Source organism: Oryzias latipes, chromosome 11 (assembly GCF_002234675.1).
Source record: "Oryzias latipes chromosome 11, ASM223467v1".
NCBI lineage: Eukaryota > Metazoa > Chordata > Actinopteri > Beloniformes > Adrianichthyidae > Oryzias > Oryzias latipes.
In genome coordinates, this window is record NC_019869.2 from 225,884 (window position 1) to 244,071 (window position 18,188).

Here is an 18,188-nt window from a genome sequence, read left to right on the forward strand (position 1 = left end):
CGTCTTCTCTCATTGTCTTTCTTTGACCCGTTTGTCCTGCATGGTTGCTGCTCACTCCATTCTAGTATCCATGAATCAGTAGCTTCATGTCTCATTGTGAGAATAATTACTCTGTGGAAGTAGCACTTCAAATATTCGGCTTTTTCTAGAAGATTCCAGTGCACTAAAACTTTGGTTGTAGTCCACGTAGATCGTTTGAGTTGAAATGCTAAAATTCCTAAAAGATTCAATGAGCTTCTCAAATGTAGAAGTTATAAACATAGTCCTTTAATGATTTTTAAAAACAAATAATTTCTGGTTCTTTTTAGCAGTAAATCTCACTCGAAAAAAAAATAAGACATATTTGTTGTGACTTTTAACTGACTTAAAAAAAAGACGAGTTCATCAGAAACCGTCTCTAAAAATTCTGTTTTTGTTTGCGGAGTTAGCTCTGTCTTCATGCTGCTGCTTTTTCCCCTACCCCAACCCCAACCCCAACCCCAACTCTAACCCTAACCCCAACCCTACCCTAACCCCAACCCTACCCTAACCCGTACCCCAACCCCTACCCCTACCATACGCCTACCCCAACCCCTAACCCAACCCCTACCCCAACCCCAACCCTACCCTAACCCTAACCCTACCCTAACCCCAACCCTACCCTAACCCCAACCCTACCCTAACCCGTACCCCAACCCCTACCCCTACCATACGCCTACCCCAACCCCTAACCCAACCCCTACCCCAACCCCAACCCTACCCTAACCCTAACCCTAACCCTACCCTAACCCCAACCCCAACCCCAACCCTACCCCAACCCTACCCTAACCCCAACCCTAACCCCAACCCCAACCCCAACCCCAACCCTACCCTAACCTCAACCATTAACCCTGACCCCAGCTCATGACATAAGATAAGATAAAGCTTTATTGTCATCGTACAGTGACACTTGGTTCAACGAAATTACATCTAACTGACCTGCCCTGGTTCATTCTAGCTTCAACACTTTACTGGAAAAGCATATTTTATTCAAAAATTCTTCCCAAAGTTGTGATCAGATTATTATTTTAAACACTTAAGATTAAGTTTTATGATCTTAATACAGGATACGAGTGTGTAAAACACCAAACCACAGCATGTTCTAATTCCGATTGGTGAACCGTGATATTGCACTGTAAGCTGGAACATATATTCATCCATTTGCATAGAAACACATAACGTCCCCCCCAAGGCCCCATTAATGCAGCATGGTGATGTCATCAAACAGAAATATTCTCATATAAGAAGGAAAAATGGTGATTTTTCTCTGTGTGGGTAGCGTGTCCTTATGCAGTGGCTCATAACTTACCCGCTCAATGGCCTCGTGGTAGTCAAGTCAACTTCATTTATGCAGGGTGACCAAGGTGCTTAACCATGAAAGACAAAACAGCAATCTAAAATAAACTGCATAATAAAACTAATAATATAATGGTAATAATAATTATTATTATAAAAACTAATAAACATCAATAAAATCACCAACTCATTCTGAGTTAACAGCCAGAGAGAGAAAGTGAGTTTTAACTTGGATTTAAAATCATTCACTGACTAACCTGCCTGACCTACATGGGCAGACCCCCCCAGGGGGAGGATTTGCCTGCAACGGCAAATCCTCCCCTCTGAGTTCCCGCGTTGTCCGTGCACATCCAGGAGGTCAGCTGATCCAGGCGAGCGGGAAGGGGAATGCAGCTGGAGCAGCTGAGAGGTAGGGCGCTGTTTAACCCTTGTGCTATCTTAGATGACCCCCTTCCATTGAGGTGTTCTCCCTACCATGACAAAGGTGGATAAAGGTGGAAAGATTTCATGTAATCCATGGACACCAGTGAAGATCACAAATCATTGAAGAAAAAAGGTTCAGAGCACTGTCTAGTGGGTCTAGATGACCCACTGTCTAGTGGGTCTAGATGACCCCACTCCCAATGCTAAAGTGCCTAGGATAGCACAAGGGTTACAGAGTTAAAAACAAATAAAATAATTTTAAAATGGACAGGCAGCCAGAACTCTCTCCTCCACCTTCCAGTTATCAAGCGCACAGCAGCGTTCTGCACCAGCCGGAGACGGACATGGATGATTGAGAGACGCCAAAGTAAAGAGAGTCCCAGTTATTCAGCCGGGTTGTAACAAAGACCTGGATCTGTTCTCAGTCATAACATTTTCCTTTGACACGTTTTGAAAACCACCAACAGCTGACTCTTCGTTTTAGTTGAACAGCTTCTCCAGCAGCGGTCTCAGGACTCAAACCTTTTCCTTTTGCACTAAAACTCTCTAATTAACAATAATTAACAAAGTTTCATGAAGTAGAAAGTGGACTGCAGGAAAAACTCCACTGATTGTTATTTGAAAGTAGTTTTTATTTAAAGAGTGAAGAAAAAGGCCCAGTGTTTGCATTGTGCTTTACATTATCTCAAACTATCACCGGACAGAGGAAGAAAGTAAAATGAAAGCGAGGAAGCTCCATAAAAATAATCCATGACATTTGATCTCATCCCTCTGTACAGATCTGTAGAAATAGTCCCACTCAGAAATCACAGCAGATCTTATTTACAAGGCCTCTGGCTGCAAAATAGTTTCATTTTTTTGCTCCTAGAAAAATTGTGGTCAAGATTTCAAACGTGGGCGTGAATGGCACAGCAATCTGTGTGTTGGGAGGTTTAGCAGGTTGTCTTCTGTTGCTTATGGTGAGACCCCCCCCTCTGGTGTCTGCAGTTTGTAGTAGAAAGATCAGAAAGAAGTTTTTATACACACATATTCTCTACGTGAATCTAAACGATTTCTTTGTGCTACTAACTTTAGAAAAGTTGTATGATATAGTTAGTAACAGGAAGTACTTTAGATAAGAATGGTTGTACTAACTTGTGGCTATAGTAGGCTACAGTAGATCAGAGTAAGTGCTCATAGACTCTCTCTGGTGCTGAAATATTGAACATTGTTATTTAAATGTTGTATTAGGAATGACCTCAGTAAAATCCCAATAATCTGAAAGTTTAGACCTTGTTCTATCTTAGATGACCCCCCCCCCCCCCTTCCATTGAGGTGTTCTCCCTACCATGACAAAGGTGGATAAAGGTGGAAAGATTTCATGTAATCCATGGACACCAGTGAAGATCACAAATCATTGAAGAAAAAAGGTTCAGAGCACTGTCTAGTGGGTCTAGATGACCCCACTCCCCATGGTAAAGTGCCTAGGATAACACAATGGGTTACAGACTTAAAAAAGAAAAGTTTCAATGCTTTGAGCTTCATGTTGGATCAATACTGACAGGAAATCTCTGTAAATGTAATTCATTTACAGAAAAAGAATTGAAACCTCTGCAGGACAATAATCAGCGCCAGTTCTTGATGGTAAAGCTGGGATTGAGATGGTCCGACGTTATTGGAAATGCTCTGAAAGCTTCAATTCTTCACATGCTGCATTTGCTTCCGTCCATGTTTCAGTACCAGAGATCTAGATTCTACTTTCTAAAATACTTTAGAGTAACAATACAAGGCAGGCAGTGCATAAAACATGTACAAAAGAACCCGTCCCAGCCCGACCCAGAACCCTGCTTCAGAGGAAGTGGGATGTTCTTGAGAATCCTTGGAGACCCCAATATCTCAGCTCACCAACAGTAAACAGGAAGAAAAATGTCCAAAGTTTCTCTCAATCAGTGATGAAGTCAGCCGGAAGGAATCCAAGTAACGCCACGTTTCCTCTGAAGGCAGATGTCCAAACCCCAGCCCTCCTCATGTGACTCTTTGTTCACCGACTCCCTGAAAAGTCTTTTCCCACAACCAGATAAAAAGTCCAAAAGCCGGAGAGACTGTTTTCCTCTGGACACATCGTGCATTATTGCTTTCAGAGGAGAGCCAAATATTGCGCCAACAGTAATTTGCTTCATCTGCCGCTCATCTACGGAGTTTGGCAGAAAATTCCTACAGACAGAAGAAAACATTGGCATAGATTTGATTTTTTTCAGCTGTGGTTATTTTTTCATGCAAATGTGTTTGATGTTTAAAAAGGCAGAAAAGTAAAAATGTCCTCAGGATTCAGAAAGTGTCAAATGCTTTGGCATATTTGGAACAAAAGGCAGAAAACTAAAGTGCAAAATAATACAGACATATGAAAATAAATACAAAACAACAGAAACACCTTCAGTTAATTGGATATTTCATGACAAGTTTCACTTTGAGGACATTTCTAAAGTCAAATGCCCTTAAATAACTGAGCAATAAATAAAATAGAAGAACAGTAAAAAAAATGAAACATTTAGACCGACAGTCAATGAAGGAATGAATATCCTGATGGCTCAGTGGATGTTTGAGGCATCTGATCCTGAATTTAAAAGATGATCATTTTCCTTAAATATTTCCAACCGTATAGTAAACAAAACAAAAACAAAATGTAGAATTGCTGGAACAAAAAAACCCAAAGTGTAAGAAAGCATCCTATTTTCATGATGGTTTCATGATGAGTCTCCTTTTCACAGTAGATCTATCAGCATTGCAGATCTATCACATTGTGGATCTATCACAGCTACTGTGTTTCCATTGACTATGACATTGGATTTGTGATGATAAATTTGCCTAATGGAAACAGCGCAATTTAGTAGAAAAGTCGCATTTATCAAAAAAAAAAAAGGATTTGCGCTTGGAGGAGGTGGTTTATGAGGCGTTTCCAGAATGAGACATTTCAGAAAACTGCAATGGAAACACTTTTTTTAAAAGAAAATGAGTCACGTGACCAACAACCGGATGGCGGTGCCCATCTGGGTAGGCACTGGCGGCGCCACCAGAGGTCCCACAGCGTCACAGCTCATCGGAAGTTGAGCGTGTCATGAGGAATTGTTGGATCCACAGCTCCTCTGGAAAATCACCAACCACCATTTCTAAAACGGCTTCATCTGTGGCCCCTCCCACATGTAAGGAGCTCGCCGCTCCACGGTCTGAAGAAGACGCCGACGCCGCCTTTGATGTATGATGATGAGCGCTGGTGCCGTGGCAGAAGTTTGAAAGGATCTGCCGTCAATCAAAGTGTTGTTCACATCCTAGCTTTTGAACAATATCACGTCAGATGGTGTGTTTATTCGCATAATTAGGATTTTAAAGTAAACAGAGTAATAGTGAAATTGTGTTTTTTATGACATTTCTAGAATTTTTACAAAGTTTTGCGCATATGTGTCATGGAAACACAGCTGCTGTGGATCTATCACATTGCAGATCTATCACATTGCGGATCTATCACATTGTGGATCTAGCAGCAGTCCTGAATCTTGGCTGTGCTCTGAACAAAGGTAAAATAAAATCCATGTGCTTTTTTGTGCTTTTTTATCAGGTGCATCCAACCTAAGGAGAACATTTCCTCAGACTGAGAGATCTGGCGTCCAAAGAGCAGGAAGACGACCACGATTCATCTCCTGAGGGAACAGCTTTGGGGCTGTTCAGCTCACATCTGGGATCACAACGGATCTGGACATAAAGCTCTGGGCATCTGTTCAAAATGAGCCAGCAGGGCTGAGCTTCATGTCTCCTCAAACTGCCTCAAGACTGGAAACATTTGATTCAGAGGAAAAGGAGACAGAAAAGCCGGATTGCAGAGTTGCTGATAGAAGCAGATGCCCTTTTTCTACTTTGTGGTTTGCTTCACAGGATGGTTTTTGGAAGTGAAGACCTCCCTTTCTGCTGTTCTGTAAAACAATGGGAGGAGATGAAGGTCAGGCTTCCCCTGCAGAACTCCTCATTCACTGAGAGAGCCCAGAGGCGAGAACGCCCCCTTGAAGCAGGCGGACTCGTAGTGCTTGTTCAGGTAACTCTTCAGCGCGAAGGTCTTGTTGCAGCGTTTGCATTTGTAGTGCTTGAAGGCAGAGTGCGTCTGCATGTGAGCACGCAGGTTGGAGCGGTCGGCGAACGCCTTGCCGCAGTGGGCGCAGCCAAAGGGCTTCTCACCGGTGTGCGAACGCATGTGGCCCTGCAGCAGCCACGGCCGGCTGAACGCTTTGCCGCACACGTCGCACTTGTGCTTGAGGTCGTGGGTCAGCAGGTGCATGGCCATGGCGGGCATGGAGACGTAAATCTTTCCACAGGTGGGGCACTTCTTGGCCATCTTGCTGTCCATGCTCCTGTGCGTCTGCTTGTGCCGGCTCAGGTTGGAGGACGTGGCGTAGGTTTTGCCGCACTCGCTGCAGGTGTGCCTTTGGGGGGCCCCCCTCTGGCTGCTGGTGGCTTTTCTCCGCGATCGTCCATCCATGATGAAAAAGGCGTCCACCGTGTAGCCCTCACTCACAGCTGTGTCTCCACTGATGTAACCACCGGCTGAGGACGACACCTCGGACCGCGGACTGTCCGGCTGGTCTGAATCACCATGGATGTCGCTATGGATGTCACCATGGATACCGGAGTAGGTGTTGTTAACGTGGCCATAGATAATGGATGGGTGGCTTGGGGAGGGCGTTTTGGTGATGATGGATGAGTCACTTCCCACAGCATCATCATATGGATTTGGGCTCAGGTAGTTGCTGGTGTACCCTGAGGAGACAGAAAAATGTGCAGACATTAACTGATGAAGATGAACCAAAGTTACTAAAACCTTTAGGCCCAGTTGTCCTTATGGGTGGGGGGAAAATGGTCAAACCTGCACGGAACACTCAGGTACCCCACACAGAATATCGAGGTCCTAGACGGCTCAGAGAGAAAGTGTTCATTGTTTTCTACGTTCATGCTGCGGCGACAGGTCATAGTGAACACATCTACGACACGTAAAGGCGAGTAACGGGGAAGCGGGTTAGACGCAGGCGTGTCATGCAGTTTATACATTTTTTCAACCCCAAATATTGCAGACTGAACAAGGAGCGCATTAGTGCTGTTCATGTGATCCGCACACGCTCAGTCTGACTGTTAGAAATGAGGAAATGAGCCAATCAGAGTGTGGTGTGCGTGGACGTCCTGTGGGCCTATGGGTATCACGTGCCAACCCGTGTGTGCAGCATTTGTGCGGTCCGTAAGGAGCCAGAACTCACACCTTACTGGCGACTAGTGTGGCGTCAGGACGTGTTGGAGTGTATATTGCTGTGGGGTAAAGGGTGCAGGTAGGACACTGCCAACTGGCCCTTGCCCCAGAGCGCTGGGCCTCTCCAAAACTCCAACTGTGGTCGAGCCTGGTCGGGCCATGGAATGTACCACTGTCGTGTGTGGTCGGTGTGTTGGGAATAATGGATAATAGGAGTTCCACGCACTCGTGACGCACGGGTGATGCTGATGCACGGCGTCCTGACGCCACACTCTAGTCACTAGTAAGGTGTGAGTTCTGGCTCCTTATGGACCGTGCAGATGCTGCCACATCACACGGAGTGTGCACGTGAAACCCATAGGCCCATAGCGCATTACCAAGTGCCCTACTCGCAAAGGTGCATCCCAGCCCCCCCACCCCCACCCCACCCTAATAAGTGGTCAAAGGCGGAAGGAGGGTAGGTCGAAGACTGCTAGATTGAACCCCGATTGGTGAAACAACTGGCCCCCCCAGCCCCTTCCCAACGTTGGGCCCAGGTCTCCCCAGCCCAGGGGCTCCATCGCTGAAAGAGCCGACCCCCCAGTCCCCACATCCCCCACCCCACACAAAGAGAGAGGAGCCAAGGAAGAGCTGGTTCTAGTGGCAGGGCCAGGCCCCGCCCCTGAGCGCCGCCCCTGGGTGAGCTCTGGTCAGGCACCAACGGATTGGAGGGAGCCCGACCATCTCTTCCAACGCCGCTGACCCGGATCCTGTCACCCCAAAACTGCTGCTGGTGGGACGTCGTGACAAGTGGCACAGTGACCCTGACAGTCTGACTACTGCTAGGTTTTGATGGGGGTCGATTCTCAGTTACCTAGAACTCTTTAGCCCATTGGAATAGCCCTTGGTCTATCCTAGGCACTTTAACATTGGGAGTGGGGTCATCTAGACCCACTAGACAGTGCTCTGAACCTTTTTTCTTTAATGATTTGTGATCTTCACTGGTGTCCATGGATTACATGAAATCTTTCCACCTTTGTCACGGTAGGGAGAACACGTCAATGGAAGGGGGGGTCATAGGATAACACAAGGGATAGTTGTGAACACCTGCACCAGTTCAGATGGAAGGTTCAGGGCAGCTGACGTCAAACGAAAGGGACACACCTCCCTGAGGCCGGATGTACGTCCAGTGCAGGGCTGCTTGTTCCTGGTCCTGGAGATCTACCACCTGCCTGTTTTCCAGCTCTCCCTGCACTGATTACCTGGACCAGGTGTGTTCATTCAGTCAGAATGTGGAGACATCTGATTGAGCTAATCAGCAGCTAGCAGGACTTGGAGATCTGGAAAACAGTCAGGGTGGTAGATCTCCAGGACCAGGAATGAGCGGCCCTGCTCCAGTGCTACCGCCAGCCTAGGATGAAGAGGAGGGTATCCATTACTGGACAGTAGGACAGGTGTTTTATTCTGAAACACACTTATTGATGAAGTCATTTTTCTGTTAGAGACTGCTCCTCCACATATATTGTTGCTGCCATGTGCGTGCATAAGCTAATGTAAGTTCTGATGCGTGTTTTATGATTCCTTGATTGAACTGATTTTTCTGTTCTCTTTAATTGAATGCTGGAACACCGTTTGGCGGTTAATTAATGACGTTGCAGAGTAAAAGACTTTGTTTTGAAGTCTGTTCATTTCTTTTACCTTTTAAAACATTGGTATAACATTGGCGCTTTCTCCAACATGCGTTCAGTGTTTATTTGATGCCTCAGTTCGTGCGCTGATCACGTGCATTCACGTCACAGAATGTAGTTGCATTTGTGCCCTCTAGGGGGAACCAGAGACTTCCAACTCTATTGACATTAGTAATTGAGGCTTTAACCCTTTATTTGACTTAATATCTGTTGATTTATGGTTTATTTGTTACATTTTGTTAATTTAAAATATGCCCAGGTTAATCATCTGAATGATTATGAAGTTATGTTTTTTTGTGTAGCGTATGATATTATTGTGAACTCTGTTTCTTTGTCGACCACACACACTGAATTCTTGTGTCCTGTAACTCTCAACTTCAAACTTCAACATTAAAAGTGTGCTGACCTGGTTTCTTTGTGCCCTTCTGTCTGACCGGAGCTCTGTTGGACCAGCATTCCCCTCTATGTGTTCAAGCTCTATCATAAAACCTGTTCTGTGCATCTATTTCAGGGAAACAATGGGGTCAAAGCCCCTTCAGAGATCTATCTTTACTACCACAAATACACAAACTGCAGCTTTGACCCTTCGGTCCCAGCAGAAATAACTGAGGTGACGTCAAATGAAACTCCCTGCTTACCCTGAAACACAGCAAATGTAAATTAAATATATAACTTGCTTTCACGATCTACAACCAGCCAGGGAAACGTGTCTCCGCTGGTGAAAAACCAGATCTCACACTAAAACCAAGTCAGATGAAGTGTTATTTTAACCAGCTTATTAGTTTAAAGCCTTTTGGCTGACGTGTTTTTTTGTTAGTGGAATGGTTGTGATGCAGGTGAAGCGGCGTCTCGTCCCTGAGTGGAAGAACCCGTCCAGATCTTTGTTTCTGGAGTGAAGCCTCTGCCTCCTCATCAGCTTCACCTTCCTGACAGGCCTACCAGCACACGGTCACACCCAGAGCTGTCAAAACTTCAGCTGCATGTCTCCATTACAGCAGCTAGGAGGAGAATTTCCCTGTGGACCCCCCCCCCCCCCCACACACACACACACACACACACACAGATGGACGTCCTGCTTCAGCTAAAGAGAAAGTGGATTTTTCCTCAACAATTGTCCCTCCTATCAGCATCAGACACTTGTTTAGTGAGGTGTGTTTTCCGCTCCTTCAGTGTTGATGCTCAACAGGAGAAAGTCTAACAACTACCAGGACAAACCGGTAACCAGTGAGCCGCCGCCAAACTCCAGCTGATCTGCAGATCAATAACTCTCCATTTCAATTAGCACTCTGCAAGCATTAAGACGCAGAGGAGATGCTGGTAATAGAGTTTCATGATGCAGTTCTGAGAACAGCTCAGATGTTGATCGATGCTACGATGAGAAGAAGAGACAGGAACAAAGGAAAGAAATGCAGATCCCAAAATGTTTGAATCCTGACAGATTCACTCAAACCAACCGCTCCGACAGCTGGAGCCGTCTCCAAAGCTGCATTGTTGCAGCACTTCTCCAAACTTTTAAAAATGCACAATGCAAAATGCAAGTTGTTTTTTTCACTGCATTAACCGAGGTTTTGATAGAAATTCCAAATTCAGAACCGTTTTGGAACAGTTTGCAGGTGTGAGGCGCTTCTTTCATCAAACCCAAACTCTGTCAGTGTTGTTGTAAATAAGAGCATCAGTGATCCGCCTCCAAACATCCATGGAGTCAAGTTCTCTCTTCAAACCTTTCACTGATGTACACCCCCCTGCTCTGCATGCTTGTAGCTGCAGACTGCAGTGTGTGTTACGCTCAGCTGTACAGGCGCGCCCAGAAATGTGCCGAGTTGGCAGAAGTGCAGAACAGTGAGTGTGTTTGCATGTTTGTGTGCGCAACAAGCTGCTCTAATGATGGATGAACGTCCGTGTCCGTATGCATGCAGTCATGCAGCTGCTGCATGTGCAGACAAAGCTCTGTGTTTTTGTCCACTAGAAGGCAGAAATAAGCAAACGACCACAGACGGATGCTGACGACCACATGAGGACTCCCACCCACAGTTGGCCTCTGTCATGACAGAAGCATTCGGGCCGTCCTTGATCTGAGGTGTTCAGAGACATACTGTCTGCGCAGATCCAGGTGAATGCAGCCCTGTCTGCACAGATCCAGGTGAATGCAGCCCTGTCTGCGCAGATCCAGGTGAATGCAGCCCTGTCTGCACAGATCCAGGTGAATGCAGCCCTGTCTGCACAGATCCAGGTGAATGCAGCCCTGTCTGCGCAGATCCAGGTGAATGCAGCCAAACTGATTGGACGGCGTTTCATAATCCAGATGGACAACGACCCAAAACATCCAGCCAAAGCCACTCAGGAGTTTATTAAAGCAAAGAAGTGGATATTCTTGAATGGCCAAGTCAGTCACCTGATCTGAACCCATTGAGCAGCATTTCACTTGTTGAAGACTAAACTTCAGACAGAAAGGCCCACAAACAAACAGCAACTGTTTGCCGCTGCAGTAAAGGCCTGGCAGAGCATTCAGAAGGAGAAAACCAGCATCTGGTGATGTCCATGAGTTCAAGACTTCAGGCTGTCATTGCCAACAAAGGCTTCTCCACCAAATATTAGGAATGACCATTTGGTTTGCAGTTATTTCATTTGTCCAATTACTGACGAGCCCATGAAATGAAGGGATTGTGTTTAAAAATGCTTTAGTTTTTCACATTTTTATGAAATCTTTTTGTTCAACCCATGGAATAAAAGCTGAAAGTCTGCACTTCAATGGCATCTGAGTTGTTTTATTTAACCCTTGTGCTATCTTAGATGACCCCCCCCCCCCCCTTCAATTGACGTGTTCTCCCCACCATGACAAAGGTGGATAAAGGTGGAAAGACTTCATGTAATCCATGGACACCAGTGAAGATCACAAATCATTGAAGAAAAAAGGTTCAGAGCACTGTCTAGTGGGTCTAGATGACCCACTCCCAACGTTAACGTGTCTGGGATAGAACAAGGGTTAAATACTGAAAAACTTGTTTGTAACAAACTAGTTTAAAATACAGACAGAAAAAAACTGTCTGACAGTCCAGACTTTCTTCATCTCTAAATGGCAAACTCCTCTTTCCTTCAAAGTCAGAAACTCCTGATTTTTATCTATTCGGGGATTATTCAGAGCACGGGAAACATTAGGAGCCAATGTTTTTGTAATTTTGGAAGCAGACTCTGCGGAGCTGAAGAAGAGGCTGTGAGGAATTACCAACAGAAATAATCCCAGTGATGAAGACGGCAAAGGAAACTGATCCAGAGGTTTGTTCTCATGTTTGTTAGCAGAGCAAACTAAAATCAGACTCTCACAGGAGGGAAGAACTTCTGGATGTTATGCAGAAATGTCAAAAAAAAGTTAAAAACCCTGATTTACAGGCAGATGCACAGAAGTTCATCAACATCCTTGAAACCTGCAGAGAACTGCCCGTCAATCTGGTCCCAGGAGTTTGTTTTGGTAGCTTCGAGTTCCTGTCTAACAAGGATCTTGCCATTTTTCCACATAGTCAGCAGATTCTTTGGTCCTTGAAAACTCCTCAAACATGATGAAGCTTGAAAGTTGAAGAAAGAGAACCCCCCCCCCCCCCCCATGACTGTGCATGTGTGGGGGGTGACTAACCTTTGTCATGATGATGGAACTGCAGACGGAGCTCCTCTCTCCGGCTGTAGGAGCTCTCCAGCTCAGCGCTGGAGAAATCGTCCAGTTTAACTTTCTTCACTAAGAAAGAGCGCGGCATGATGGGAAAACTGCTGTTCTTTCACTCATCCGATTGAAACTCTTCTGTTGATTCTTTTCAGGTTTTAAATGAGAAACAGAACGCTCCGCTGTCAGTTTAGCGAAAGATGCGTCTGCCTTCTCCTGCAAACACTAACGGAGCAGACATGACTTTTGCAGACCAAACTAAATCTCTTCTGTTCTTTGTTTTCTCTCTTAGAGCTTTAAAACATTAAAAATAAAAATATAAATGGGTTCCTGAAAAACTTTCCCATCCAAAATGCAGATGTTCTCCTGGTCTCGTGGTGTTCAGCACCTGGACAGCTCCACGCGAACCCCTCTGGCTGCTCTGGATTTCAGCACATGGACAGCTCCTCTGATCTCCACAGTGCGCGAGGCAGAACCAGGGAAGCGCGCGGGTTCGGACGTTTGTCTAAACGGGTTCTGCTGAGCACGTCCAAAACCCAACGACTGCAAAACAGCTGCAGAAGCGCGCGCGCGTCCGAGAGCCCGGGAGAAAACGGGGTTGAAGGGTTCCAGACAGAAGCCGGTGGGTCAAGTGAAACCCCCCCCCCCCCCGAAGACGTCCGTGTCCAGCACAAACGGCGGTTAAAAAAAATATTGCTTTGTTAGCGCTGAGCTGCTGCACACTCCTGCACAGCCCCGCGTCTCTCCGTTGACGTGCGCGTGAAGCTGCCTTTGATGCACGACTTCAGCAGCTTTATAGGGGGAGGGGGGGGGCGTTACTCATGAAGGAAAAAACCGGGGGGGTGCAGAAAGTGTGTGTGTGTGTGTGGGGGGGGGGGGGTTAATTAGACTTTTAAGGGTCTTCGCGCTGCTTTCTCTGAGATTGATAGGAAAAAACGTCACGCGCACACATGGGGGGGGGGGGGGGGCATGGGTTCATAGGAAAAAAGAACCTTTTTTTAAATGATGTCATCACTAATTTGTTTTTGCTTTTTTAGCTGATCTGATCCATTTCATGTCTGTAAATGTTTATTCAAATTCCTAAAAGTTACCATGAATTTCTTAATTACTAACATTGTTTTTATAATTAAATCAAATGTTGCCAAATGTTGACATATTCAAAAATGTTCCTTCATCTGCAATTTTTAAAAACTACATCAACAGATCACTGCCCCCCCCGCGAGACGTTTTCTGATGTCTTCATCTCTGAGAAACAAAATAATTCCGATGACAGACACACACACACAGACACACCCACACGCAGACACACACACTCTCATGCAGACAAACACACACAGACGAACCCCCCCACACACTCACACACACTCATGCAGACAAACACACAAACACACACACCCACACACACACACACTCATGCAGACAAACACATGCAGACGACCCCCCCCACACACACACTCACACACACACACACTCACACACACTCATGCAGACAAACACACACACAGACACACACAGACACACACACACACTCTCATGCAGACAAACACACACAGACGAACCCCCCCACACACTCACACACACTCATGCAGACAAACACACAAACACACACACAGACACACACACCCACACACACACACACTCATGCAGACAAACACATGCAGACGACCCCCCCCACACACACACTCACACACACACACACTCACACACACTCATGCAGACAAACACACACACAGACACACACAGACACACACACACACACTCATGCAGACAGACACACGCAGACGAACCCCCCCACACACACACTCACACACACACACATGCAGAAAAACACACACAGACGAACCCCCCCACACACACACTCACACACACACTCACACACACTCATGCAGACAAACACACACAGACGAACCCCCACACACACACACAGACACACACACAGACGAACACACACACACACAAACGAACACACACTCACACAGCCACACACACAGACACACACATAGACGATCACACACTCACACAGACACACACACACAGCCACACACACACACACACATAGACGAACACACACAGCCACACACACACACATAGACGTACACACACACTCACCCAGACACACACACATACGGACACACAACCAAGTGAAATGAATACAGAGGCAGACAAACTGTTGTGTCCTAAACATTTTTTTTTTCCACATGACATTTAGCAGAACTTTGTCCTCAAAGAAACGGCTTTTTAATAAACATGATGACTTCTGTCGAACAGTTAAAGTCAGAGAAAAACACTAACATGGAGTCAAATGAAACTTTGTGTTGAAACGTTTGATCCCAGAGGAAACACAGAGCTTTGTAACATCACAAAAAGAGAAACGGGTCCTGAAAAGGTTGATGTTCCTCAGGGTGGCGCTGTTCAGTCAAATGTTTTTTCTTCCATAAAAAACAAAACACGCAAACAATAATCAGACATGGAACACACTTCTCTTTGTGTTCCTGATGAGTTTAGAGAAATGTCCTTTCAGGGACTTTCCCAGACAGCAGGATGGATGCAGTATGACATCATTCAGTGACATCATCAGTCAGTGACATCATCAGTCAGTGACATCATCATTTCTGTAGGTTCTGTGCAGTAGGTTCTCCTACTGAAGTTATTTTTACAGTTCATTGTTAAATCCTATAAAGTGAAGGAGGACGTCCTGTGAGGAAGAGGAGGAGGAGGAAGAGGAGCATGATCATATCTGGAAGTGACTTCTGGCTTCCTGTGTTACTGCTGGTTCGTGGTTCTTGTGGTTCTTCATGTCTGTATGGAACACGTGACGCCCTCTGGTGGTTCTGCTGTTGGAGAGACGAGTTCATGTTTCTGCCATGAAACCAGTCAATAGACGTCCGGAGGTCATTGTCTGCAGCGTGGAGCTTCAGGTTTTTATCTGTAGATCTGGATTTCAGATCGCACTTTTGCAGCAACAGAGTTAGTGTTTACGGCATTTCTCTTGTTTTACTGAACAAGCCTGCAGAGTGTGTTTCAGATGTTCCCGGTTCTATGTGGGTTTCATTTCAGATTGAAAAGAATAAAGATCATCAGAACTGTTTTGATTGAACTCAAATCCAGCAGCTCCTTTTGTAATAAGAAACTACATTCATTTACTTAAAAATATGTCTCCTAACAAATTTAAAATGTTTGTTTTTAGAATAAAGTCAGTGCCTGAAAACAGCAAAAAGCCGCTCATGAAAATGTTGTTGTTGACAGAAGACATCTCTAAAGACAATTATGGTTAAATTCAGAGGATTTCTCTTCTTCAAATCAATGTGAATCAGCAGCAGATGAAAAGAATGCCGTTAGAAAAGATCGTGTTTGGGACGCTGGGCGGGGCCACCTGCTCTCAGCAATGGGGACGGGAAGGGGGGTGGGCTTACTCTATGCCAACAGTCCTGCTCGCTCTCGGGGGAATTACAAATGAACTCCTGCCGCTCTGCAGAAACTATGCCCAGTAAACGACATCATCATCATGAAAAGACGGAAGAAGTTTGGAAACGGATCAGAAGATGATTGGGGGACTTCAAACATTTTGATCAGCACATTTTGGTAACCAATCATCTGTTTACATTCTGTCATAAATGGAACCGATTCATTACCGTTGCATCCGGATTTAAAGCAGACGTTGTAAATGATGTTTGCTTTGGTTCAGCAGAATAAAATCAGTTTCCATGTTTAAAGTCCAACAGATCTCCACGTGTGACTGTTGACTGACAGCTGGATTCTTCCTGACCTGTTTTTGAGTCAGGACACGTAGTAAAGCAACAGAAATTCACCCAGATGTGGATAACAGCTTCACTTTCTGAATACCTGTTGAACGTTCTCCTCACAGACTGGATGTCTGTCGCCGCGCGTTAAAGAAGACGTTGCCGGCGCCTGGGTGGGGCGCCGGCGCCTGGGTGGGGCGGGCTGGGGTGCTGCGTGGCCCTCTGGGCTTGGGTGCGTGGTGGGGGAGTGGGGTGGTGGTCTGGCTTGGCTTGGGGGGGTGGTCCCTTTGCCTGTGCTGGGGGGGTTGGCGGGGGGCCCTGCTCGGTGGGGGCCCAGCGGCGCCGGATGGGCTGTCCATCTACACCTGGGGCTGGGATCGGCCCTTCCCTAGCTCTGGGGCGGGACGGGACGACCCTCTCGGGGCCCCCGGTCGCTCTGGGTGTCATCCGCTTCGGCTGCGGGGTCTGGGGTGGGGTGGGGGTGGGGGGGTCTTGTCGGCCCTGTCCTGTGGGGGGGCATTCTGGGGGAGGGGGGGGGCACTATTGGTACGGGGCAGGGGGGGTTGACGGGTCGGGGTCTCCGCTGAGTCCATCGGCGGTTTCCCCGGCCGGTTGGCTGCCTCGGTCCCGTCGAGGCCTGACCAGAGCTCTTCTAGGGCCGGCGTTTGGGGGTGGGGGCCTGGGCTTGCTCCGGGGGGTAGGGTTCTGGTCCCTGCTCCTGAGCGCTGGGCCCCGCCAAATTTCCAACTGTGGCCGAGCCTGGTCGGGCTATATTTACAACACCCCTTGTGGGCCCTCTTTTTTCCTCGGGGTTCCCCCTCCTGGGCGGGGGCGGCTGGCCCCTGCCTTGCTCCTCCCTGGACCAACCGTGGGCCGGGCGAATGGCTGCCTGGAGTGCGGAGCGGGTCTCCCTTGGGGGGTCCTGGCTCGTACCTGGGGTGGGGGCGGGGGGATGCCCGGAACTCCTGGGTGGTGGTGGGGTGCTCGTCTGGGGCTGTGGGCGTCCCTCTCCGGTGGGGCTCTGCGTTGGGTTCTCCCGGCGCGGCGGGGGGGCTGCTCTCCTGGTTGGGCTGGGGCGGCGCTCTCTTTCCCTCCGTGCCTCCCTGGCCTCTGGCTCTGGGGGCCTTGCGGCGGCCCTGCTGGCCCTGGCCTGGGTGGCGGGCTTGGTCGCCCGGGCGGCGGTTGTTCCCTGCCGGTTCCCGTGTGGCGTTGGGGGGATTCCGGCTGCCGCTGCTGCTGCGGTGGGGGTCTTGGGGTGGGGATGGCTGGGCGCTCTCCCTCCTTCTTTTCACGTTCCACCATCCATTTTAGAAGAACATAAACACTCACCTGAGCACAGGTGTTAGCTCACCTTTGCACTAACAGTTTGCATGATTGAATGACTGAAAGATTTCACACTAGTTGGTTTTAAGGCATAAGTATGCGTGTGAACACTATCTGTTTTGTGTACATGTCGACAGGTGGACATTTTTGCAGCTAGCAGGTGTGTTTATAACATTTGAGTGTGTGCGAACAGGCCCCGCCCTTTTTGTACTACATTGGAACCTTACCATAATGATTAACAACCAGTAAACTTGTTGCTGTATGCTGCTTCATGGTCTTACCCCCCTTCCCCTCCTATTATCACCCTCCTACCCCCCCCTCTCTCTAACGTCCCTCTCTCTTCTTCCCTTCTTTCCTTTTCCGTCCGGTCCAACACCAAAGATTTTCAGACATGATTGAAATGAATAAAGTTTGGCCTCAATTACAAAAGGGGTTTATTCAGACATACCTTTGGTTTGTCTGAAGATTAATAACCCCTCTTGTTAAAGTAAAATATGTCCAACACAAGAGGCCCTCAGCTCTCATCTGTCTGCCCAGCTGTTGGACAGGACAAGTTAAAAAAAAAAAAAAAGAAGACGTTTTGTCTCAGAGCTTTTTCTGTTTTCAGACCAGCAGCCAGCAGAGGAATACCGCTGAGCTCAGCAAAAGCTGTGTGTGTGTTTGTGTGTGTGTGTGTGTGTGTGTGTGTGTGTGTGTAGTCTGCAGGGACATGTGGAGACTGAAGACTCATTAGCATAATAATAAACTGGGATGCATGTAGACAGGCAGGCGGTGAGTCTGAACATGTGCGTTCACGCGCGTGTGTT

The 18,188-nt window shown here is 47.1% G+C and overlaps 1 protein-coding gene across 1 annotated transcript; it reads right to left on the reverse strand.

Annotated features, from left to right (window-relative positions):
- Nucleotides 1-3,152: 3,152 nt before the first annotated feature.
- LOC101155400 (transcriptional repressor scratch 1) lies at nt 3,153-13,077 on the reverse strand. The gene is made up of 2 exons (XM_004084573.4): nt 12,296-13,077; nt 3,153-6,519 (listed from the first exon to the last, which is right to left on the reverse strand). The coding sequence occupies exons 1-2, from the start codon at nt 12,411-12,413 to the stop codon at nt 5,732-5,734; spliced, it is 906 nt and encodes a 301-aa protein (XP_004084621.1). The 5' UTR covers nt 12,414-13,077; the 3' UTR covers nt 3,153-5,731.
- Between the last annotated feature and the right edge of the window lie 5,111 nt (nt 13,078-18,188).